Source organism: Cydia splendana, chromosome Z, assembly GCF_910591565.1.
Source record: "Cydia splendana chromosome Z, ilCydSple1.2, whole genome shotgun sequence".
Classification (NCBI taxonomy): domain Eukaryota; kingdom Metazoa; phylum Arthropoda; class Insecta; order Lepidoptera; family Tortricidae; genus Cydia; species Cydia splendana.
Genome location: NC_085987.1, coordinates 12,411,712 through 12,438,661, shown reverse-complemented (window position 1 = coordinate 12,438,661; position 26,950 = coordinate 12,411,712). Strand labels below are relative to the sequence as shown.

Sequence of the window (26,950 nt, the reverse complement as noted above, 5' to 3'; positions counted from 1 at the left end):
TCTTAAAAGCTTTGAAGTGTCTTTAATTTACCAACACACTCTACGCACAATACTCTTACTTAAATATTGAAGCCAAGTTAGTATGGCAATATCGCTCAAATTAATGATAAAAACGAACCAGTTTTAATTGTTAACCAATCATCGTAGTTTCTAAGTCTGTACTGTAAATAGATAAGTATTCGAGGCTATGCTGGTCGTTTTAAATTAAGCTATGCAAGGTAGAGGAGTATCGCCATACGAGGATGCGTTTGTGTTCCCATCGCATCTCGTGATTTAGCTTTTTCCTATGATCCGATTTTATCTTCGCGCTCCGCTTTGCTACCTCGTGCAGCTCTGGTCGATGTTCGATCGGTACGACATGTTAAAAGCTCTTCAGGCTAGCTAGGCGGGATATTTACTGGCGTCTTTTTGTTTAACATGCATGCCAAACGCCGTCTATATCCGAATTACGACTAGCACGACCCATACATATATGGCGCAAAATATTGTGGGCGTAGTTTTCGCGGCTGGGGCTCGTTTCACGAAAGTTTGTAACTTGCAGAACAAGCGAAGTCCCTTTCTAATGAAAGGTTATTAAGAAGCATCCGTTAGTACCTATTACAAGTTTCAAGCTTTCGTGAAATAGACCCCTGGACTGAACGTGCATGCACGGCTCTGTATACGAGCACAACCAAAATACAAGGGCCAGTTGCACCAGTTATTCGCACCTGTTACAATCAAGTTGTTATCATGGAATGTTTTGGGAATTTTGTGGCCCAGTTTACAGTTACCACCAAAATTTTGTTAGAGTTTAATACTAATAAAACAGTATACATAGTAACTATAAAGTATGTAATTGAGTGATTTTCTTTAAATATACTTTAACATTGTTTTTATTATTTGTAAAATTCACGAATATTGCAATAATGTTGCAAGTTTGTTTAAGTTCATGTAATTCTTGCGAATGCTTAATATATGTCGTTGTTACCTATGCGTTTCCGTCCAGGTGCTTCTCCCCATATATTTTGTTACCTAAAAGCCTTTCGTCAAATCTCAGATGAAGAAATCCATTTCCTTAAAATGACCCTTATAAAACATATTTTAGGGCATGCATATTTAATAAAATAGCATTAGAAATCGGTCCTAGTCCATTCGTTAGAGACGTGAAGCATATAACAACACCCCTCTTTATGCGTCGGGGGTTAATAATAATATGCCTAATTTAAAAACACTGTTTATTGGAATGCTATTGCTATTGGAACCCATTTCTTCCTCCTTTTATTGAAGTTAATGTTTTATTGTAGGTAGGCATTCAATAGTTATTTGTACAACAAGAGATCAAAGTTTGATATTTCTTCGAGTGCTTATTTTGAGTCCCGTGCAAGCGAAAGATTCTATAATAGATTCACGAGCGTAGCGAGTGAATCAAATTTAGAATCTTGAGCGTAGTAAGGGACTCAAAAGCGCACGAGATGTAAATAACTTTGATCTCGTGTAGTACACAAAATTTTTCACCTGAGCATTGAGAACATACCTATTAGACAACTTGAAAATTGTAATCCTTCTTCATCACTTAATACCTGCACTCATGTTTTCTTAAGATATACAAACAATTAAGTTTAATTACCGCAATCGAACACAAAAACAAAACGTAATAACGAACATCAACTGACACTTCAATCGACAACTTTATTATGTAAAAAAAAAACTTTGTGGTCCGAATTGCGGATACGTAGGGGGAAGCGGGGCAGCTTGGTACACCTTTTTTTGAAATTGATTTTAGGCCGCAAAATGAACTCAAAATACATTCTTTTTGTACTTAGTAGATGACAAATTTACTAAGGTACACAAAGTATATCTCTTTTTTGTTAAATTTATGGCCAGTAAAAGAGATATATGGATTTTAACAAAAAATGGGATTTGTTCAATTGTGCCCCACTTGCAGGGCACTTTGATATATTACATGGGACACTTTGATACATCATTTTGGGGTACTTTGGCACGTGAATCAAAGTGCTCCGTAAGTGTTTCAAACTGCCCCGCAGACCACACGTTACAGATCAACACAGTTAGCTGACCACTAGTAAACTTTTTAAACATTATAAAACGTCTATTCAGTGCGGTGCTATTAGAACATAGTACAGTTATTAAGCAGGTGCACTAAAACAAAAAAAAAAGCTTTTAATGAAATCAGTGTCAGGTTTTGACAAAAAGCTACTTGAGTTGTTTTAACTTTTCTTTGTCAATTTTCTTTCTCCTTGTACGTTCACACTATTCACTAAAAAAATAATTTAAATTTTTTTTCTTAACATAAAAACTGGCAGGGGCACTTAGATACACTAGAGGGGCACTTTGATATGTTCAAAGCTGCCCCAAACTTTATTGTACCAAAGTACCCCAATGGTCAAATAAATTAAAAATATTTTTTTTTTTAATATACTATTAAGTATTACTTTAAAATAATAAGCTAACTTTATTACTGAATAAACGTACTTAGCGCTCATTATAATGTTCATCCGATAAGGTCTAAAATTTCGCGCCACAACTCGATAAAAAGATCATAATTTATTTACTATGCAACCGCGGAAACACGTTTTCACGCACCAAGCCACAACGGCTGGCAGGAGAGATGTGCCGAAGCTGGTACCTCACTCACACATACAAAGCCACGTTTTAGCATTGTAGAAGGTCAACATAAGTTTTTAGTTAAGGAATTAGTGTGGGTGTTCAAAACTGCCCCTTGTGCCTATCTACCCCGCTTCCCCCTACTATTTGTAAACTATGGTAGAAATTCTTAAAAGTAAAATAATTAATTTTGCGTGATAATCTGTGTATTTTTTGAGTTCATTATTTTAATTGTACAATAAAATACCTAAAATATAGTATTTTATCAGGTTTATCAAATCTTAAACTTTATTTTTATTAATTAATTATTAAGAATTCATACTGGTACGTGGTTTGGAACGGTGCGGTCTGAAGTTTTCGGGGGTCTATTATAAACCCTCAATATACCGTTGAATGTCGTTTTAACTTTTTTTGTCTGTTTCTTTTTGCTAACAGTGTGAAAGGGACAGAGATAATAGAACCCAAGTATTTCGAACTTGTATTAGACCCCGCATGTTGAAATGACATTTGACTATAAAGGTAACTTGAATGTCATTTTGTCTCACTCAGTGAGCAAAATCGCATTTTGCTCACTGTTTTTAAGAAGCCCTTGTTCGAGCTGTTGAGGTGAAAAATATTATTCTTGTATCTTTGACAATCTTTTCTGCCATTTTTGTGGTTATATCGTTTCGTGGTTTAAAGGTACTTTTTATAGCTTTTCGATGGTTTTTCGTAAATAACTCGTAAACGGGATATAATATTAGGGTTCAGTACCCAAAGGGTAAAACGGGAACTTATTACTAAGACTCCGCTGTCCGTCCGTCCGTCCGTCCGTCTGTCACCAGGCTGTATCTCGTGATCTGTGATAGCTAGACAGCTGAAATTTTCACAGATGATGTATTTCTGTTGCCGCTATAACAACAAATACTAAAAACAGTATAAAATAAAGATTTAAGTGGGGCTCCCATACTACAAACGTGATTTTTGACCGAAGTTAAGCAACGTCGGGCGGGGTCAGTACTTTGATGGGTGCCCGTTTTTATAGATAATGGTACGGAACCCTTCGTGTGCGAGCCCGACTCGCACTAGGCCGGTTTTTTTATAGCAAATTTTATGTAGATTACTTATGTATGAGATTAATTTTTGTTTTACGAGTTATTTTAACCCGCCATATATTAAACACCATTCCCTACAACTATGCTAAAATTCGTTTATATACGAATTATTTCCCCCATTTTTCCTTCGTTTGGTGGCCTAAAATCTTGTCATGGTATACCTAAACAAAACTTGCACGCCGTATAATATTCCGATTGCTACTGTATATTGTTTTGCGTTATTGCACCGTATATTGTAGTTATTACGTTTACTGAATAAGTAGGTAGGGTAGGTACATTTTTATAGCGTCATGTTTCTTATTGTATGTCAATTGTTGAACACATTTCTGTGCATAAGTTGTTTACGACATACCTCAAATTTTTGTAATTTTTGAATCCCTTTAAAATGAACCCTATTTTAAATATATTCTATTGATTATGAGTATTGAATTGGTTTAATTTTAATTTTATTATGACCGAATAGGTACTTTTTATTATATTTAGGTAATATTTGCCGTATTATTGGGGTTAGTGGAGCAAGATAGGTCATTCACACGGTTTGACAGCGCTGACGCGCAGGCGCGCTCTGCGCTGCGCTCTGTCCCCGGCGGGAGGTGCCCGCTGACCGGCGCCCAGCGCCCAGCTCATCAAATCCCGATCTTGTCTCAATTAGTCTTTTATTTCGCGTGTCACCTTCACACGTGCTCATCCTGTCTCGTCTTACTACTTTCCGTGAACAACTAGAATGAAAGTGATAACCTTGATCGTAGTTCTTATAATTTCATTAATTGTTATAATAGGTTACGTAAATATACACATTATCAACTTCTGGACATCCTCTAACCACACGCCTGTAAATATATCATCTTTGTCGAACCGAGGTGTTCAGATAGTTTCAACAACAGCCCTGAACGTACCGAGTAACAAGCTAAACGCCGATAAAAAACGCCGATCAGCTGTCGCACCTTATAAAAGAAACAACATTGCAAAGGATACCGGCCAAAACAGATCAACTGCTCCGACCAACGTGATCAGGAAGATAGAAGGCAGCCCTAGATTTCCAAACATTCATGATGTTGTATTAGAACTAGATAGCACCAAGTACTTTTGCAACGATTCGGAATCTGCGGAATGTGCCACTCTCACATCTATATTGGGGGAATCGATTCAGAAGGAGTTGACCAGAGTTTTGACCTATGACAGCAATGTATTCCGCTCTGGTGTAGCGAAGCTGAACACTTACCATGTGCAATTTAATGGCTCATATGGGCAGCTGCGGTCGCGAGATGAGCTGGTGTGCGCTCTGGGCGGGGTGCGCGTGCGCACGGTGACGGGGCAGGAGACGCCGCTGGCGCAGCACGGGCTGGCGGCGCCGCCCGACCCGCTACAGCGCGGTCGCCGCTACTCGAAGTGCGCCGTGGTGTCCAGCGCTGGTGCACTACTTGGCTCTCGCCTCGGACGCTTCATTGGTAATTACCTATGATAACCTCTTTATTTCCTCACTCTGCAATGCTAACACAACGGTCTAACATGCATCATATCATATCGCACCCGACTCTCGCGATGTAGGTACCTACTAATTAACTAGAATAGAGTTTAGGAGGAAGAGCAGTACTCTGTTTGGTCAGTCAGTTGATATTCGCTCACTGGTATACCATACAGTTAAGTTATGTAGGTACAGGTACAGTCAGCAATACTATTAGCTTAGCACCTTTGCATACAAATTTATATGTAGAGGGGGTACCTTTTCTCTGCAGCTGACTGTACCTAATCTAAGGTTTTATTTTAAATGCTGGCTAAGACATTATTTATGATCACCGCATTGAAAAAAATAGTTACTACATGCTTGTGATAGGCGTTTCCGACGTACGGTATCAGCAAGGTCATACTTGCATGACGAGTATGTTTGCTTATATGTTAACCTTCTGGTCGTTAGAATGAGGAAGTACCTGATGAGCAAGAGAAAGTGACTAATAAACCCTTTGAGCGCCAAGGACGCCTATATATACACGCGTATAGATACCCGTGTGATCAGCGCCAGCATGACGTGAATACACGTCAAGAAATAATAAGCTAATTCTAAAATTAAAAACTACATAGGTATATCTTTCTGTACCTAGATGTATTGCCCTGAGTCTAGTGATATTTACTTCTAAAGCTTTATGTTACCTATAGAATAAGTGTAACACTTACGTAGTTATTAAATAAGTAGGTAAGTCGCATGCGTTTCGAATAAGTCTTCTTGTCGGTTTGCCCTGTGTTTTTGAGTCACTTTGTTCATCGCCATTAGATACTACCTACGAGTATACTTACTACCTATTACCAAGTGAATCATCGTGTTTTCAACTTAGCAATAACCGTATTTACCTATGTGCAGCGCTGTTTGAGTATATGTATGTAAGTATTTTGTTAGACACTTCTATGTTTGTATACAGTTAGTGTCCTCAATATATTTAAGTAGGTAACTAATCTGTGTAGGTATATATTACTTGACTCGTTTTTGTTGGGGCAATAGCCCGCAATTAGCGCGAATTTGTTACTCAGATAGACGACGTTACACGGGAAAAATCCGCGTTCGACAGCGCCATAATCTTCATACAGACAAAGTATGGTATTATAGACCATCACCTCTAGGGGCAAATGGACGTCGCTAAGGAGTGACACGCCCCCTTACTTGATACCTTCGCCTACTTAAGGACAGGACAATAAAGAATAAGAATACATTTTTTGATAAAGTAAATATATTCGGTACTAATCGCTCCACAAGAAAAACAATATGTGCCCGCCAAGGGCCCAACAAATATGAACAAATTGCAAATATAAAACAAAAGCTTATTAACTACTTTCAATGAAAACTGTAGCGAACGTGATCGGTTCAGTCGTTTTTGAGTTATTGCAAAAATGTAGGTAGGTACGTCTGTCTGTCCGTCTAATATAATAAAGGATTTTGGATATTTCTTCAAATGGTTATTAATGGAATGAAAACGTGTCAAATAATCTTACTTCAGTACCTATAATTAGAAATCAGAGTAAAAAATACGTTTCACACAATAAAGTAATAACGGCAATATAATTATTTTTTCTAACCCATTTTTGGATTTGAGTTTAAAATGTTAAAATCTACCTGTATACTTAGATGTATATAAAAGGTGATGGCAGTGCTATTTACCGTACATGTCTAGTGTCGGTGTGGTGTTATAGCGGTTGGAGGTTGCAAGAGCGCCAGGTGATCGACCGAGCATTGTGCACTTATCATCGGATCTGCGCGTGCGTGTGCTTTGTGGCCACATTGACATGCGCAACCAAGCCTCTTCGCCGAACGGCCCAAATCGTAATACGAACTACTTGAATTATTAATGTTCAAAGGACTTCACCGATTACTCAGTCGAAAAGGAAACAATCCAGCTTTTGTTAATTTTATTACCTCACGCTCACGCGTCAAACGATTGACTTATCCTGGTTTGCGTTCAAGCTGCGTCTTAGTCTCTGTTAATGCCGATATCGTACATAGGTAGAGTCGTTATCTATCTGCGCCGATGTGGGATCTGCGATGGTTTATTCATGGTCTGCTCTACTAGGCTCGTACTGCTCTGAAATGCGCGTCAGCTCGATATTATGCTGATATGGTAGTTGATTATGTACCGGCAGTTTATAAACAAATGCCGTGGCGCCTTCACTTTTCTGTAAAACCTTCGCGTATCGCAAGGGATCCATTTAATGGTGTGAAAGATATTCTGCCGATAAAAAGATGTATAAAGTATAAAGGCTGATCATGTGACAGAGTCTCAGACTACTTAATAGTTCTATAATAATATATTATATTACAGTTCCATGAATTGGTACAACGTACCCGTAATATGTAGGTATAATTTACCTACATGCTTTGCTAAGCTCAAGTACGAATTCTTGCAGTAACGAAGAATGCAGCGAGGAGGTAGATACTGAGGACATAATTAACCCGTTACAGTGACAGGTCGTGATATGTGATATGTATAATATATCTCATCTCAAAACTATGGTCTACCCTTAAAATGATTACATAAGGTTTTCAAAGCCAGAGCTCAAAGCGGAATTCACAAAAGCTACGACAAACGATGATATCGGTCAAATTACTCATTGTCAGTTTAAAAAACGTTACCTTTCCTGTAAATCGCACGATGACGCACTAATGAGGTACTAATCGAAAAAACGAACTGCGCATTTATAAAGATGCATTGTATTTTCATATAGTTAATTAAAAATTAAAAATAGTAGTAACTTTTACCATCAATTAATGTTACGTTAATATTGTAGTTACAAAGTCATAAAAGGTAGTTTCATCATTGCCTCATCCTGTATAATATTAGTAATTCAATTAATATTATTATATCAATAATTGTGGGATATATTGTTCTCAGAAAATGTTTGACGTATGCATACTATACGATTAGTAATACTTTGTAACAACATGCTTTTTTTTCAAAATGTTGTTATTATTGTAATTATTGGCTACCACAATCGATGATCGTGCGCGACGTGGTAACAATGTGAACTTTAGTGGGGCCCAAGATTTCCTAATATTTGACAACAGTCAACTGTAATTTTTTTTAGTTTATTTAATTACCAATTAGTACTCGTAACCACCATTGTCGCGCAATTCAGCAGGCGTATTGTGAATGGCTTTCTCCACGTTTATCCACGTGATAAAATAACTGTCACTTTTTAATACCGTGGGATAGAAAGAGACGGATACCGTTTTATCACGCTGTCACGTAGACAAAAACGACCACCATATCCGTGCAGGGCACGAATGAAGCCCAAAATAACGTACCTATTATAAACAAAGATTATCATCATTACTGTACAAAATACAACAATATACATTTGTATATTAAAATGGGCAATGGCTGACTATAATTATATCTGTACTTACATAGTCATGTTGTAATGATTATCCCGGTAATTATCTGTCAGTCTGGCGTTTTTATTCAAATAAAACAATAAATATTCAAGGCTGACAACAGTTTGGTAGGGTAGTCACTTATATCAGTAGGCTAATCATTTATTACAAAAGGAGGGTTCTGTACAAATTAAACTTATTTTTATTTTATTTTCAAATTAGTAGTTTTATTTATTTATTTTAACTTTATTGCACAAAAGAAAACTTATCGTACAAAAGGCGGACTTAATGCCAAAAGCATTCTCTACCAGTCAACCTTAACTGCCTGGCCACGACATCGCGCGACCAGCGGCAGCGACGGCGGCGAGCGAAAAGCGAATGTTAAAAAATAAGGCGAAAAGAAGAGAGAGGCCACGACGCGCCGCTGCCAGCGGCGACTCGCGCGAATTTACTCGAGCGACCGGCGGCTGCGGAGCGCGGCGCGGCTGGCGGTGGAAACAAAGACACGGGCGCGAGGAACGCGGCCACGAGTGCCACGAGTGCCACGACTCACAGCGGCGCGACCGGTCTTAGCGGCGGTACGCATCGGGCGGTGAATCGTAGAACAAAAATTTTTTCACCTCAGCAGCTTGAACAAGGGTACTTTGCTTCTTAAAAAAAGGGAGCAAAATGCGATTTTGCTCACTGAGTGAGACAAAATGACATCCAAGTGACCTTTATAGTCAAATGTCATTTCAATATGCGGGGTCTAATACAAGTTCGAAATACTTGGGTTCTATTATCTCTGTCCCTTTCACACTGTTAGCAAAAAGAAACAGACGAAAAAAGTTCAAACGACATTCAACGGTATATTGACTGTTTATAATAGACCCCCGAAAAACTTCAGGGGGCCGATTTTTGAATTTCGATCGCTCGATTTCGTCACTCGAAACTAAAGTCGGTGGAAAACGGCGAAATGCTAATTTTTGAAATACGAGCGATTGAAATTTGGAATCTATTGGTTTCAATTCTATCTACCACTCGATTTCAATTATATTAGTAGAATTTAAATGCCTAGTAGTGGAGATATTATTTAACGAAATACACGAAATCGAGTGGTCGAAATTAAAAAATCGGCCCCCAGAACGCATCGTTCCAAACCACGTACGAGCTCCGTACGAGTATGAATTCTCAATAATTATTTAATTAAAAAAAAGTTTAAGATTTGATAAAAACTGATAAAAATACTATTTAGGTAATTTATTGTACAATTAAAATAATGAAGTCAAAAAATACACAGATTATCGAGCAAAATTAATTATTTTACTTTTAAGAATTTCTACTATAGTTGACAAATAGTCCGTATCCGCAATTCGGACCGTATCTTACAAAGTTTTTTTTTTACAAAAAAAAGTCGATTGAAGTGTTAGTTGATGTTTGTTATTTCCATATTATTTTACTGAAATTTATAATTACGTTTTGTTTTTGTGTTCGATTGCGGTAATTAAACTTAATTGTTTGTATATCTTAAGGCGACGGTAGCGGTGGGTAAAATATCAGATTCTGTCAATTTACCCCATTTCACACACAAGCGCACTTCACGCACACTACCTCACTTTACTGGGACATGTCAGTGACCCATCATGTTTTTTTAAGATTGGACTTTTAGTTTAGTATTGACCACTAGCCTCCTTTGAGGGTAAAAGCATTCCATTTAAAGATGAAAGAGAAACAATGCATTTAATCTTGCTTTCCTTGTCTGTTCATGTCACACGTGACGTACCTATTTAATTCATTTGATTGTTGACTGTTTTACTACCTACTATTGCTTTGTCGAGATACGCGTTTTGTACAATTAAAGCGAATAAAACAAGATGTCATTAAGTCAGATGTAAAATGTTATTTACTACTCTATACGGTTTTTCATAAGTTGCATAATCCATTCAATAGGAATTTAAATAAATAAAGTTTCAGCAGGGTGGCAATTCCATTTTGGCGGATAAAGCGAAACAGAATAGTTCTATCGAACCTGCTTACAAATTTTCACGAGAATCAGTTGAGAAATGTGATCTGCAAAGGAGAACATACAAAAGCATTTTTGCCCAAGCTGAAACGGAGACCTTTGCTAACGCTCGGCCAATGATGGTTTAGGTACACCTATAAAAAATGATTGTCCCTGCTGTAATTTTAATATCTTTATATTTCAACCGGTATAGTTTTACCTTCAAAAATAATCGGTATCGCTAAACAATAGCGGTACCTTACTACTTATACGTTCACGAAATCGGTATCTGCATAACTTGATTGTTAGTAAACTAACCTGGAAAATAATCTCAAAATCACCGAAACATTTATGTACAGTCACCTGCAATAATATGTTACGTCATTAGCGCCAACTTTGCCTCCAGGGAAACTTTGCCCAAAACGACAATTTTAAACAAATTCGTTAATGTAGAAAAATTGATAATAGTTATGGCCACCCTGCTGTTTTTAGTAGAAAATTGGTTATATTTCTGACAAAGTATATGCCAAACTTGTGCATAACTTGACTTGGGAATTTTGAGTTTGAGCGAGTTGTCTAATATAGGGTATATTTCGGCGGGCAAAAAATTGATAAATAATGAATGCAAGTAGAAAAAATTGAGAACCCTTTGACAAATATTTCCGGGTTTCAGTTATAACACATGAAGCATAGATTATGTCTATTGAGATTTAAACTAATAAGGCCTAAATACACAAAAGTTTTAGCGGTGGGCAAAGTAATCCGGTAATTTGGCATCCATACCAACATTGCCCACCACCAAAAACGGATTAGGGTTGTCACTTTCATCTAATTTACCCAACTTCGCAAGTAAAAGAAGGTTATGTTTGTACACTAAAATAAGTTTATAAATATATACTGTATTTAATTTGTCTTATTATCCTTTATTTAGATGTTTTATCCCGTTAACGAATGAAAACACAACAAAAATCATATTTTTGGTCATTAAACTATTGTAACAGATTTTCTCAAAAGTGACAACCTTTGTAAAATGCTTAGGCGAGCCTTATTTGGAAATGGGCAAAAACGGGTAGGCAACATTGCCCAGCAAATTTATTTAAAAGTTTTTACACTTATCGCTAAGTTATTAACAGGGAATGGTAGGATTGCCCAAAACCTTTAAGTGATCCTTAGACATCATCATCATATATACGAGCTGTATTTGAATACCAAATTGACGTGGGCAATGTTGGGGAAACCCCGGATATTTTTTTATTTGCCCGCCCTCTAAAACGCAAAAAAATGGGTAAAAACACGATAAAAAAATGTTTTCTTCACATAAACTGATGCGTTTGATCACAATGGACGTGCTGAGCAAAAAAAAGTCATATGATGTGATTTTTTTTGAGAAATTCGTGTTAAAAAAAAAAGCGGGCAAAGTTGATGATAATGAGTAATGACGGTACCTACTCTTCGAAGGTCGCAAAAATATGTGACATGCTCTTATGGTTCTACAAATAAGATCGTGTCAGATATTTTTGCGGCCTTCGTTGTGTAACATAAATTGCAGGTGACTGTACATTTGGAATAATTATTTTATTTAGTTTCAACGAAAGTTTCAAGTTTAGTACGAAAATACTTCAGATATGCAATATGCACAAAATGTAGACCTAATCGAAATAAAACATTGCTTTTTATAGTAAATTTATAAAACATTCGATACATAGGTATACATAACAATAACCAGAGGCCACAACGCTATTGGCCTGTGAGCTTCATCTCGGTCTCCAAAGCCGCAAAAACTTGCTAGTACTTAGTGCTGGTCTAGCCTTTATTTTTTCTTGAAGATTTTCAGAGAACAGCACGTACACGCATTATACATATAGACGGAACGAACGGCATAATCATAATAATTTATTCGTCGCAATCCATGGTATTACAGATCTAGTTACAAGACTTTCAGGTATTACTTATACGAATTACATAACTCTTCCTGTTAATAGGCAATATTTTAATATAAAAGTTCTATAATATAATACAAGATTACAGTTGTCATCAAAATTCATTGACATACAAAGTCAAATACGTTTTTAAAATGACGCAAAATGATACCAGCATAATAAAAATTGATCCCAATCAGTAAAGATGAGTCTTTAAACTTTTTTCATTTTAAGCGAGTTTTGAAGGAAGATAATACTTAAATTCGACTGTAATCGTATTATTTTAAGATAGTTTACTGCGGTTTTCAACAATAATGACCCGTAAATAACAGCAAATGAAATTTAAATGAGACGCGAGCTGTTATTTATGTACCCTATTTTTTGAAATACATTATATCTACTGGTATGCTTTCTCGTGTGCGTATATGATTTAATGTCAATATAATTGACAAAAGCAAGAAAATCAAGCTGTCATTTTCATTTGAAGAAGTACACGTGTGCTCCGGTGTAGCCCCAACGGGCATCTGACTTGAAGAAGAATTTTGAGTGATGTCGTCAATGTATGGAAATTGTTCGAAAGTTTACATTTGAGATTGAATTTCTGTGTTGTCTTTGTGAGTAAAAATATAAATCGATAATAAATTGGTAGCTGAATTATCTAGCTTCCAAAATCATACAATAATTCAATTACTGTCAAAGACAAAATTGTTTTGCTTCTGTCTCAAACGGAACTCCATATTTTGATTTTTTGATACTTTTAGTGTCGATTTGTAGAGAATAACAGCAAATTAAAAATATAATGGCATAAAGAGTCGGTACACGGTTTCTTCGTGAATAAATTTACGTGTAATTTAATGCAATTATCAAACATTTATTCAACAAATTATGGTTACAAAGGGAGGTCTAAATCGAAAACGTCATATACCGGCCCCTTAAGAAAACATGAGTGCATAGGTATTAAGTGACGAAGAAGGATTACAATTTTCAAGTTGTCTAATAGGTATGTTCTCTCTGCTAAGGTGAAAAATTTTGTGTACTACACGAGATCAACTACGCTCAAGTTTCTAAATTAGCTACGCTCGTGAATTTATTATAGAATCTTTCGCTTGCAAGGGACTCAAAATAAGCACTCGAAGAAATATCAAACTTCGATCTCTTGTTGTACAAATAACTATTATAATATTCGCGCGCGATAATGGATACGGAAGTGTTTATCACGGAAATATTGTTGATCAGTCAGAACTCTTTTTGATCGTAGTTTAGGTGTATGTAAATGTTCGTCCAAGTGTTGGAGTATATAATCAATTTTTTTCATTCTAGTGTACTCGTAAAATTTTGCGGGATGCTTTCTATATTCTTCGTACAACACTCTAAATTTGCCTAACGTATAACAGCGTCTATTAAGTTCGTGCAAACTTTCTCTTATATTTAAAACTAGCTGACCCGGTGAACTTCGTTTCACCTAGGTACATGTATGCATTTGTTTTTTTTTGCACGTTAAATACGGATTATACAATCATTTTATTACTTACAGGCATTATATCAACAAATACGTATACGTACCTAAAATTTTTTTTTCGGTTAGTTCTGTTGTATCGGTTCACTATGATATGACTTGTACGAAACAGGCAACATTATACTAAAATATGTCAATGTCTTGCATCCAAATAGTAAGCTTGTGGAATATAACGCGAAGTTTTCAAATTATCATAACACACATCTTTGATTCCAAAATAATCATCATTTTTGAATTCTGCACTCCCTGAAACCTATAAAACGACACCCATGACGACTTTCATGACAAAGTGCACGGCAGACATCTTGGATTCCAAAATAGTCATTATTTTCGAAACCGGTAGGTACTCCCTAAAACCTATAAAACGACACCCATGACGTTTTGCACTTTAAATACGGATTATACGATCATTGTATTACAGGCATTATATCAACAGATACGTATACGTACCTAAATTTTTTTCAGTTAGTATCTGTTGTATCGGTTCACTATTATATGACTTGTACGAAACAGGCAACATTATACTAAAATATGTCAATGTCTTGCATTCAAATAAGCTTGTGGAATATAACGCGAAGTTTTCAAATTATCATAACACACATCTTTGATTCCAAAATAATCATCATTTTCGAATTCTGCACTCCCTGAAACCTATAAAACGACACCCATGACGACTTTCATGACAAAGTGCACGGCAGACATCTTGGATTCCAAAATAGTCATTATTATTTTCGAAACCGGTACTCCCTAAAACCTATAAAACGACACCCATGACAACTTTTATGACAAAGTGCACGGCAGACATCTTGGATTCCAAAATAGTCATTATTTTCTAAACCGGCACTCCCTAAAACCTACAAAACGACACCCATGATGACTTTTATGACAAAGTGCACGGCAGACATCTTGGATTCCAAAACAGTCATCATTTTCGAATTCTGCAGTCCCTAAAACCTATAAAACGACATCCATGATGACTTTTATGTCAAAGTGCACGACAGACATCTTGGATTCCAAAACAGTCATCATTTTCGAATTCTGCACTCCCTAAAACCTATAAAACGACATCCATGACGACTTTTATGTTAAAGTGCACGGCAGACATCTTGGATTCCAAAGGAGTCATTATTTTCGAAACCGGCACTCCCTAAAACCTATAAAACTACACCCATGACGACTTTTATGACAAAGTGCACGGCGGACATCTCGGATCCCAAAATAGTCATTATTTTCGAAACCGGCACTCTCTAAAACCTATAAAACGACAACCATGATGACTTTTATGACAAAGTCCACGGCAGACATCTTGGATTCCTAAACAGTCATCATTTTCGAAACCGGCACTCCCTAAAACCTATAAAACGACACCCATGGTGACTTTTATATCAAACTGCATGTCAGACATATTTGGATTCCAAAACAGTCATCATTTTAGAATTCTGCACTCCCTAAACCTATAAAACGACATCCATGACGACTTTTATGATCAAGTGCACGGTATACATCTCGGATTCCAAAATAGTCATTAAACTCATTAATTTCGAAACCGGCACTCCCTAAAATTATGACAAAGTGCACGGCAGAGATCTTGGATTCCAAAACAGTCATCATTTACAAAACCGGCACTATCTGAAACCTATAAAACGACATCCATGACGACTTTTATGACAAAGTGTTTGGCTGCCATCTTTTTTTTTACGTACAAAAATGACCCCCTGTCAACTTTCAATCGAGTTTTAATCTAAAATTTTCTCGATTAATATTCAGATTAATTCAATTTCAATCATATGTTAGGTCGAATAAATTAATCGCGAATAATTTAATCGACGAAAAAAATGACGAACAACTTTTTTATTCGATTAATTAGTTGAATATAAAGTTATTCGATTAATACTCATCTGTGGTCAAGTCTGTCGTTTCGATTCATATGACATTTCCGTAAGTTGATGAAAATCGACTAAAAAAAAACGATACAATTAAAACAAAAACCAAATGACAATAAAATGAAATTCGATGTGAAAAAAAGGTTATTTAATAAAACAAACACATAATACAAAGTTGCAAAAATCGGCATTTAAATCGATTCTACTAATTCGTTTATAATCGCTACATTTGACAAACGTGATGTAACCTTATGGTTAGCCTCATCACTATAGTGCATGCATAAATATAAATATGTCAATCCGTTGTCATTACTGTCACTATTTTACAATTTTAAAATCTCAAATACGGCGTAATCCTAATATTTCGGATATATATTGTCGGTTCGAAACCCTTTTTTAAATACGTTCTTTAATTTGAGGTAAGAGTTTAGCGTATCGACGGGATGAACATCAAATGTTTGACAGGTAAGATACCTAGGAACATTTTGTATGGGAATGCTTTTTCTTTCATTATTTTGTTTTCGTAAATTTTTTCAATGGTTTTAACAGTTATTCTGCTATTCTGGGCCGAGACTAATCCGACAAATTAAAAACCATGAAAATCGGTCCAGCCGTTCTCGGGTTATGGGTGCTGGAACAAACACGACTTTGTTTTATATATATAGATATCTCTCATGAAATATGAGCCGCTGTCGAGGCACTGAAGAGCCACTTCTGACAAAGACATTTTTAAACACTTGAGTACGTCCCATTCGCTCGACGCCGCGCCGCTGTTGCGAAGTCGTGGCATGCTCGCCGCGCCGCTCTACCTTGCCGCGCCGCCCGCCGCACCGCTCGTCGCTTAAGACCAATGTCGGGGCCAGGCCGTAAGGCTTTTGGCTTTAGTTTCCAGGTTATTCCCTGTACTTGTAGTATAACACGATATTTCTTGGCTCATAGTTCTAGGTCAACGGAAAGTACCCAATAAATTTTGATTCCATTGAGAGTGTCGAAATATACGTTTATTTGCGTTTTTTTTACGTTAACTTAACGGTTTCATTTTTTCACAGCTTCAAAGGACTGTAGACCTTAGTATATGTTTTTAATTTCAACACGATGCCTCCTCGCGTTCCCGAGATAAAGGGTCTTGACAGACAGGCGGACTGACAGAAAAACGGACAACAAAGTGATAACAACAATGTCTTATTCTTATTCTAAAATCCCTAGAAAATAAGAACCGACGCAACTAAAATTATATTGTAATTCTTAAATCCCCAAGACTATGTGTTGTTGATTTAGAGCCCACTGTGCGGCAGACCAAAGGTAAAAGTTAAGATGATTCATAAAATAAACAAAATGGACGGAGACTGTTAGTCATGCAGTAACCGCAAGTAATGTCATTGTCCTTTTTCGAAAATGTACCTACATAGGTACCTACGGTGATAAAACAGGTGCTTTAACCAAGAACATTGTTCTTAGTTACATGCGAAAGTGAAAATAATATTAATGAAGTTTAAAATATTTAAGGTTCGATATTTTGTAAGAACTTATGTTTTGTTTATGTTCCTTGCAAACGAAACAAAGTCTGACAATAAAAAGCAAATCCAGAAATTGCCAATTAAAATTTGACTCAACCAATGACACATGGAGAGTATGAGAATATGCAGTCGCCATCAGATATATCGGAGCGGCCAAGGTGCTCTTAAATATCTGAACATACGCTATATTAATGTCTTGATAATAGAGGCTTCGTTCAGATATTTGTGAACACCTTGGCCGCTCCTATATATTTGATGGCGACTGTACATAAGTACACATTTAATTTAATTTTTATATAGTGGGTACTGTGCATTTTACGGCTTACATAATACAGATGAAATGGTCCAGTTTGTTTTATGCAACGTAAGTAGGTACTTGGTACCTATCTTCTGTTTAGTGTAAGTGATGGGCACCTATAACCTCGACAGTCTACATATAATAGTCAGAATTCTGATACGGGTAGGCGGGGTAGGTATTCTGGTTCTGGATAAGTTGTCACCTCTTACCAAAATTTGTAATAAAGGACCACAACGACGTTTTTAATATTTTTTAATAGTCAAAGATCTGGCATAATATTACCAAGGCTTAATGAAATAGACATTTGTCTAATAAGGCATAGCGTTCTTGACTCATACTTGCATGATGCTTGTCGTTCCGTATCAGGTTTAATTTTGGTAGCTAACTGTACCTACTTGATTCTGACTACTAATAATGAAAAAACAAGTTCCGCGTTCCTGGTTCGGTGTCAAAACATCAGCTTACAGTTCTTGTTAGTCTCTTGTGCTTTACTTTTTGTTCAAACATGCTATATTTCCGCAGCAACCTTTCATGTTTACTTGTATTATTCTCACAATGCTTGAAAGTAACAAAGCCTTAATCTAAAAATTGTGTATTAAATCTCGTTCAAAGTACCCTGGCAGCCCAGGGGCGATAAAGGAGTTAAATGAGAGAGGACAAACACTAAGTTCTTGTTTCAATGTAATTGCCATCCAGTATTATGTTTTTTGTAGATTCTCCTATCCTACACTGTGAAATTGGAAATCTGAAATTTTGGGACTTACCTTTCTTGAGCAGATATGGGTGGTTAACTAATACTAAATAGAGATAATTATAGAATCAGTTAGTAGAGTCGTAATAGTATTGTTTGCGCTGCGGGGCCCGCGCCGCGAAGTGGAGTCATCAACCCACGCGTGCAAGGGCCGTGCATTATTCATACGAGGCGCTGGTCCTATTGTGCTGCGCTGAGTTGCTCAGACCGCTGCTGCGATTTACTGTGTGATCGCAGGCGAAAGCAGAATTTTGCCGTTCATGTATGTTAAACGAGTACTTACGAATAATAACTGACGACTAGACGATTAAAATATTGGCTACCACATCTACTTACTTTCGTTATTGTAAGTTAAATAAATCTTTCAGTTTGACATGTATTGTTAGTTCCAGTTTGATTTAAATAATTATTCCTAGTTGATGGACGTTTTATCATTTTTTTATAAGAAATAATAAGATTGTTTGCAATTTGCATGTTTAAGTATGTGTCAATGCGTTACATACATTAATTGCTCGTAATAATAATCGCTCGTGTCTGTAGGTACAGTCAGCAGCAATAGTTGCTAAGCGGGCAAGGTGTTCAAAATGATCTTAACGCGACTTTATTCTTAATAGAATAAAAGCGCGTCAAGGTAATTGTGAACACCTTGCCCGCTTAGCAACTATTGCTGCTGACTGTACAATACATCTTTCTGCTATAAATTAGTTGACCAATGACACATCACGGGTAATATTATGATAAGTACGCAGGCGTGTTGCAATCGCGACACGCTGTAAATTGCCGCCAGACAATAGAATAAGTGCGGCTTCCACGCACCACATACATAATTGAACAGTTTTATTTTCCATTAAATTGTGCTGGATTGTCTCGGCATTTTCTTTGCTTTCGTGGCGACGAGCGCGTGACTGGCCCTGCTGATGTACGAACAATAAAACCTTCTTTACAGTATACCATAACCACTTAAAGTTATTTTTACAAGCTTTTATATGTACTTTTGTCAGTTAAATATCTGATTTTATCAGCTGTATTCAACCTTTATTATACCTACCATTGTCATCAAAGGTAAACTGTATTTTTCCTGTATAGCAGATTGTAGGCGAAATAACTGCACCATGGTTACGTCTCTCCTGGTCACACTTTATAACCACCAGACCAACCTCAAACAACTTCAAAGGAAACCAGAACACACCCAAAGTCTGCTGTGTCACTGAATTAAGTGTTATTTGGTTGCTGTATTAGAAGGTGCTCATTTTCCAGTCGATCGCCTCTTAAGAGTCACACGAACCCGCCGCCAAAAACATTTAAAACCAGTTTTTTTTGGATTAATTAGCAGTGGGTTATAACTCGACATTTTTCTTCTCATTAATTGCCATGGTTACTTATCCTGGGTTACAACATACTTAGTCGTTTAACGAATTCACCAGATATGCATTTTTGTAGTTACAAGCTTAGTGGTCAATAGGAGTAAGCTGCCGTACGTATTTTTCACCACACCAGCTCGCAAACGTAAGGCTCTTTTATTCTTCAGCAACTGACGATAAAGTTGCATATTATCCATAAAAATGGCAAAATTTTGAGTTGTTTCCTCATGTTGGCTGGTAGAATTGACTTATAAATGATGATTTTGAATGATATAATATGATATTTAATAGCGCTCATTTGTAACGTTTTACAATTAGTAGCTTCCTCGCTTTGGTGTGGCGAAAAACATTATGTTTCACTCGGTAGCAAAGTCTGTTTAACCCTCGTGCCTTGAAACCCTCGCAACGCTCGCGATTCCACGTTACGCTCGTGGTTTAATATCTTTCGCTTGCTCGGGTATCAATAGTAGCACGAGAGGTTAAACAACAACATTACCCCTTAGTAAACCAAATAACTATTAAATGCGCACGTATTATGAAACAAATGTAGTATAATTTATTACAATGTACTTAATAAAGATGAGACCTTTTAATAGGTTGCTATAAAATGTAAGTAAGTAGGTTAAAATTTTCTAATCTCAAAGGTAAAATTAAGACATTCAGTGCGTCACTTTTCAAGGTTCGTCGCGATAAATAACAATGCATCTCTATTATTATGTTCTATTTTTTTTTGGGTCTGCTCTCAATCCGAGTTTTGCAATTTACGCTTTTAACGTAGGCATACGAGGGGCGTTCAAAATATTCTCGGTATTGATATCTTACAACCTCTTCTTAAATTTCTTTCGTTACTGGCCGCTAAGGTTTATTCATTGACATTAAAAAAATATACAATTGGAACCGAGATGTTCTTTTGTTTTTCTGCAATTGCTGAACAAACATGAACATCATGTGCGAATTGACAATGTTAACTAAATTAGAACATCAATGCGTCATAAGATTCTCGACAAAACAGGGTAAAAATCAAAAAACCATGAAAGAGGAAATGGATTGTGTTTACCGTGAGTCTGCTCCTTCTTTATCTACCATTCAAAAGTGGTCAAGCGAATTTAAACGTGGAAGGGAGAGTATTGAAGATGACCCTAGACCTGGTCGGCCTGTAGTAGCTACTTCACAAGAAAATATTGATAAAGTGGAAAAACTTATATTGGAAGATGGTCGAGTGAAGGTAAAATCTATAGCTCAAGTAACCAATCTTTCTATTGGTATCGTACATGATATTATCCATGACCATCTTAATATGTCAAAAGTAAGTGCAAGATGGGTTCCGCGAATGCTGACTCGGCTTCAAAAAGACATGCGTGTAGCGTGTTGTTCCGATGTTATTGACCTGTGCGGTGAAAATCCTAATGAGCTGCTGCAAAGAATAGTTACTGGAGATGAAACCTGGGTTCATCATTATGACCCAGAGAGTAAACAAGAGTCCATGCAGTGGCACATTAAGGGTTCAGCTCATCCCAAAAAGTTCAAGGTCGTCCCTTCAGCTGGCAAGGTCATGGCCACGATATTTTGGGATTGTAAAGGAATATTACTAATCGATTATAAAGAAAAAGGTGTAAATATCACACGACAGTACTACGCTAACATTCTACGTCAATTAAAGGATGCAATCAAAGAAAAGAGGCGAGGAAAGTTAACCAAAGGTGTTCTGCTTCTGTGTGACAACGCCCCCGTCCATACTGCTCATATTGCCAAGGCAGCTATTGTTGAATGTGGGTTTGAAACTGTTACTCACCCACCGTATAGTCCGGACTTAGCCCCCAGCGACTTCTTTTTGTTCCCCAATCTTAAAAAGGATCTGCGTGGAATTTTTTTTTCTGACGATGAAGCATTGAAGGCTGCAGTGGAGGAGCATTTTTACACCAAAGATAAAAAATATTTTTATGAGGGATTAAAAAAAAATAATTGATCGATCTTTTAAGGGGATTAACATAGGGGGGGAGTATATTGAAAAATAAAAATATCAAACTTTTCGTACTTGTTTGTTTTCATTCTCATACCGAGAATATTTTGAACACCCCTCGTAGTTTTAAACTGACTGGGCCTTGCATTGACCACAACTAAATAGATTTTCGATTGTCACGATCGTCGTGATTGGAAATGGTTGTGGCGGTTGATAGAGAAATTAGTCAGCAATACTCGGAGGTTCATAACACTCCTGTATGAATAACAGATAAAGGTCTTATTAGTTTAAACGTTTGAATGGTACATGTGTCCTTTTAAAAATTGTCTTTTTTATTGTAGATATAGCGGAAGTGAAATCACCGATACGGGAAATCCGATTGATTCAATAGTTAATATTGCAGTTTTACCGCATCAGGCCAGCCCAGGGATCTGTGTACAGTCGACGTCAAAGATATTTAGATATGTTGTCATTTTTCGGCTTATTACAAAGAAGTAAGTGTTGTGCAAAAGTGTACCTAAACATATTCTTGACGTCGACTGTACGACATTCATGTGTGATTAGTCATTATAATCATCAGGTTTATTCAACATAATGCACATTTCAAAAGCCGTTCAGGCCGCTTGGCTATTTCATGAATTCTAGCGCTTAAGTAAGTAGGTACCTCATAAATAAATAATATACTTAGTACATTCTCACACAAATTGACTAAGATAAAATAAATACATACCATACCTATTTCAACACAAATCAGGTAGCTTGGTCATAAAAACTCTTTTAAGACTTCCAATAGGCATGAATCTTGTATATTTTAGTTGCGGTGTTTTCCCATACCCGCCTAACATGCTATATTATTAATGAATTTCTTTTATATAGACTCGCACGATATGGTCGTACGTTTCAACAACGCACCTACTGAAAACTACACTGAAGATGTCGGTTCCAAAACAACTTTTCGTATCGTTAACTCACAAGTAAGTATAATTGTATATGTGGTTATGGTTATACTGCGATGTGATATGATATGAGCTATAGGCTACATAGCACGCATAATACAAATAAATATCTCTTCTCAGCCAACTTAAAAAAAAAGAATAGGTTACCAATTCCACTGTATTTTTTTTGTATTTATGTGTTTGTTTTTGTGTTTGACCGCCACAGTTATCAAGGCACGACGTCGGAATGCCGTTACTACGACGCCAGGTTGACCAATGCCGATTTCCCGACCAAACTATCTTACAGAACTTTATTGTCCACACATTTGAACTTTTATTAGCCTGTCCACTTTACATCTACACTTAATTTAAATACGCTATATGAGATTAAGATTTGAAAAAAAAAATATTTTTTGTGGGAGTCTGATTTGATTCAGTATTTATCCATGCTTACCACGCCCCCGTGTCGGTATTGGCCGACGCATAGTGATGTAAACGCCAGTTACACTTATGTTTTGACTTCGACCCAATATGAGAATATTGTATTTATTATCTGCTTCTATTTACATATAAATAAATTACAAAAAGACTATCAAACTGCATAAAATACGTAGTTTAGAAAAATAAAGGTAAACCAGAACTTTGGGAGTATTGTCAAGAGGGCGCTCGTTTTGAATTTTATATAGCAACAATTTGTATAGTGGGGACAATGGAAATTGGCAGATGATTTTTGTTTTATTCCGACAACTTTAATAAGTGCGAAGTTTGATGTTTGGATATTTCTTCGGTTTTTACGCTATAAAATTCGTGAATTTTACGACGTATGACACATAAATCAAAATCATCCAAATCTATTTTCTTTTTTTGTTTTCTTTTTTTTAGGTTTGGTCGTTTAATTCCGCCCTTACGCCCTTCGTTAGCAATCCGTGATACCGATGCATGCGATACACCTAATACACAAATCAAATTATTACAAGACATCAACCAAATCGTGACGACCTGACTATAGTGACATTTGTCCATAAGTTTGAAACTTACCCGTCAATTCAGGTGGTAATTTCGTTATGTTTTCTAATGGAAGAAATTTCTCTCCCGCACGTTATTTTTCCAATAAATAACTATATACACTATTTACAACTTTTTCTCTGTAAAATCTAAAACTTTCGGCATGATTATTGCAGTCTAATAATAATTCACACGAAACTAGACAAAGCAATGTTTACATTGTCAATATTGACAACTATCATAGAGGGTAGATGTTGTCTATTATTAAAATTGTTGCCATTGCTAGAAATTAGTACCATCAAATTTCCGTAACATGGCGCACCCTCAATAGATCCTGGTTCACCTATACTTAAGAATTGACTTTGCATTTTGGTTTAATGTTTCGAGATTTAATGTATTCATAATAGGACAATATCAATCTCCTTTTATATAACAAACTGCATCCATCTTTTTTTCATTCTGTTAAATATTTGCAAGCAATATTAACCTTAATTTAAACCGTATTCCGTTGGTAGTTTTCTATAGAAGAGCAAAACCCAAAGCTGTCTTTAAAAGCCGAACCTTCGGCCATACTGTATGTAACCATTACTACTACTCAGACCCTCAGTTTAGCTGTAGACTTATAGACTGTGTTTGGTGGTTTGTATCAGGTTGTGGCCAAGACTGAATACAACTTTCTCGAGGATCCGCTGTATTGTAACATCTCGATCTTAATATGGGATCCTGCCAATTACTCTTCGAACCTGGATGACTGGTACCGGTCACCTGACTACCCCCTGTTTCTAGTATATAAGAGGTAGGTACTTACATGTAGATATTCTATATATTTTTGATTATTAAGATCATGACTGGAATTGAACTTTAAACAGTATAAAATTAAAAATATATATTCGGTATGATAAAAAGCATAAACGTTTCGAAAACGAAATTATTTATTTATATTTTTTTTCTTACGTTTCTTCAACAAGTAACAGGACGATACATTCGTACTTCGCGCACCCCTGCTGGCTGCTTATTTAAAACAGGGATAGAGTTTACATATTTAGACCAATTGAAGAAATTGCGTTTAGCTGACTTGATCTGTTGCAGGTTTTTGGAGTTAAATCCAGATGCTGATGTCCACATATTGAATCCACAAGTACTATGGGAGATATGGACTTTGTTACAACGTTCCGCACCCAGCCGAATTCGAAAAAATCCTCCATCGTCTGGCTTCATAGGTATTTGTTCATTAAGAAGTTTTAATGTACATTTGTATTGCTTTATAAAGCGATATGTGCCTACTTACTAGGTAATAGTAATTTACTAATTGTTCTATGTAGTAAAATGTACCTGTAATCTATGTGTGTGTGTTGTGCTTATGTGTAGGTTGTGTTATAACTTGTGACCATCTCTTCTTCCTGCAACAGACTGAACTTGTTATATGCCTATGCGATATATGGTTGCGTCACTTTCGTTTCGTTTGGCATACAATTTGACTATTTGCCAGCCTTAGAATTCGGTACAACGTAAATATATGACATGTTTCTGTTTCCAGGAATATGGTTCGCACTGCACCGCTGTGCGAACGTTCGTGTGTTCGAGTACGTGCCTAGCTCGCGCGCCACAACACGCTGCCACTACTACTCGGCGCACAAAGACCGCCATTGCACTCTAGGCTCTTGGCACCCGTTAGCTCAAGAGAAAATTCTTGCTAATCTGATGCGTAATAACTCGGATTTCGATACCTATCAACGAGGATTTATTAATATTCCGGGAGTAGAGTCTTTTGACTGCCCGGATTGATTAGAGGTGTTACGATACGGTGTCTTACTTTTAGGCAAACTGATAGAGTCTGTTCGGAAATGGTGTTTTCCTTGTTATTGTACCCTATCTTGCAGTAAGTTATTTGTAAATAAAACTTTAACATCAGAAAGACTGTAAATCACTTATTGTTGGTTTTACGAGGTAGGTATATTTAATTCAATTTCTTTTCATATCCATATGAAAACTAAATCTTAGGTCGCGCTTTGGTATTAAAAAATGTCAAATGACATATGCAATTGATTGGACTGTGTTCGACTGCAGATATTTTTGGAACTGAGATATAATAAAATCTAATCTTGATAAGAATAACTAAGCGTTTTAGAGTATGCCTTGTATAACTATTTTACTCACTTATATCTGAAATTTTATTGACCACACCGGTTCGTAAAGGCTCCCGGGATTTATGACTACTTCAAAAAATGTTAAGAAAGTTGCATTTTATCCACAAGAGTGGCAAAGTAATCTGATGCAAATTTTGAGTTGTTACCTCAAGTTGGCTGGTAGAATAGACTTTTAAGTTCTTGAGTTGTTACCTCAAGTTGGCTGGTAGACTGGACTTTTAAGTTCTGACTTTGAATGATAAATATTTCGTAACGTTTGTTTAACCCTCGTGCCATGAAACCCTCGCAACGCTCACGATTACACTTTTACAACCATTCGTTACGCTCTTGGTTCAATTTCGGATTCTTTCGTTGGCTCGGGTATAAATATTAGCACAAGCGGTTAAACAACAACTTTGCCCCCTTGTAAAACAATTAACTAGGTATTACATATAATTGTTATATAACTAGAAAAAAAAACATAATTGAATAACTAACCTACAAAACTTAAAAACTAAATCTAAAAATAAATAAAACTAAACTTAAAATAAATGTTGACAGCCGTTTAATGTATATTAAACGGTTGTCAACAAAAGAACATATACATGTAATAAATAAACATGCCAAGTTTAACAACGATATTTTTTTAACAATAGCTCTTATTCATTTCTCATGTTACGAAAATTTAGACGGCTTCTCCTGAAAAGGAGCCCCTTTACAGATCCGACATTGTTATAATATAATTGGGATCCTTGCTGTAATGGCGACACTCACTTTTTTGTTTCTTATAAAAAAAATCAAAATTAATATTCATTTATTTCAAGCTATTTGGCTCATATCTGTACATTATTTACATTTATTGCTTTACGTGGTTACGTCATTTTCATTTGACATAAAGATATAAGTGCGGATATGGGTTAAGTTCGGATAGTTCAGTTATCTATAAAACTAAGCGTTATTTCCGATCAAAAGCCGTCCAACCCTATTTTCTTGGCTTCAATATCACATGCAGTCGCATAATTTTAAGCGACGGGTTGGTTGGAAGTCATAGCTTTTTCACGAATTAGTCTGGGATTCTGCACTTTTCCCTGGATTTCCTGCGTTTTTATATTTGTTGTACAGTCACCTGCAATAATATGTTA

At 36.4% G+C, this 26,950-nt stretch overlaps 3 protein-coding genes across 3 annotated transcripts in view; 2 read left to right on the top strand and 1 right to left on the bottom strand.

Annotated features, from left to right (window-relative positions):
* The window catches only part of LOC134804657 (S-formylglutathione hydrolase), a 352,602-nt gene that overhangs the window by 13,742 nt on the left and 311,910 nt on the right, over positions 1-26,950 (bottom strand). The gene's annotated exons all lie outside the window — the stretch shown is intronic.
* The window catches only part of LOC134804653 (transmembrane protein 43 homolog), a 77,284-nt gene that overhangs the window by 12,628 nt on the left and 37,706 nt on the right, over positions 1-26,950 (top strand). The gene's annotated exons all lie outside the window — the stretch shown is intronic.
* LOC134804412 (beta-galactoside alpha-2,6-sialyltransferase 2) lies at positions 4,326-25,475 on the top strand. Its single transcript, XM_063777445.1, has 5 exons — positions 4,326-5,146; positions 22,619-22,716; positions 24,333-24,478; positions 24,772-24,902; positions 25,220-25,475. The coding sequence occupies exons 1-5, from the start codon at positions 4,423-4,425 to the stop codon at positions 25,465-25,467; spliced, it is 1,347 nt and encodes a 448-aa protein (XP_063633515.1). The 5' UTR covers positions 4,326-4,422; the 3' UTR covers positions 25,468-25,475.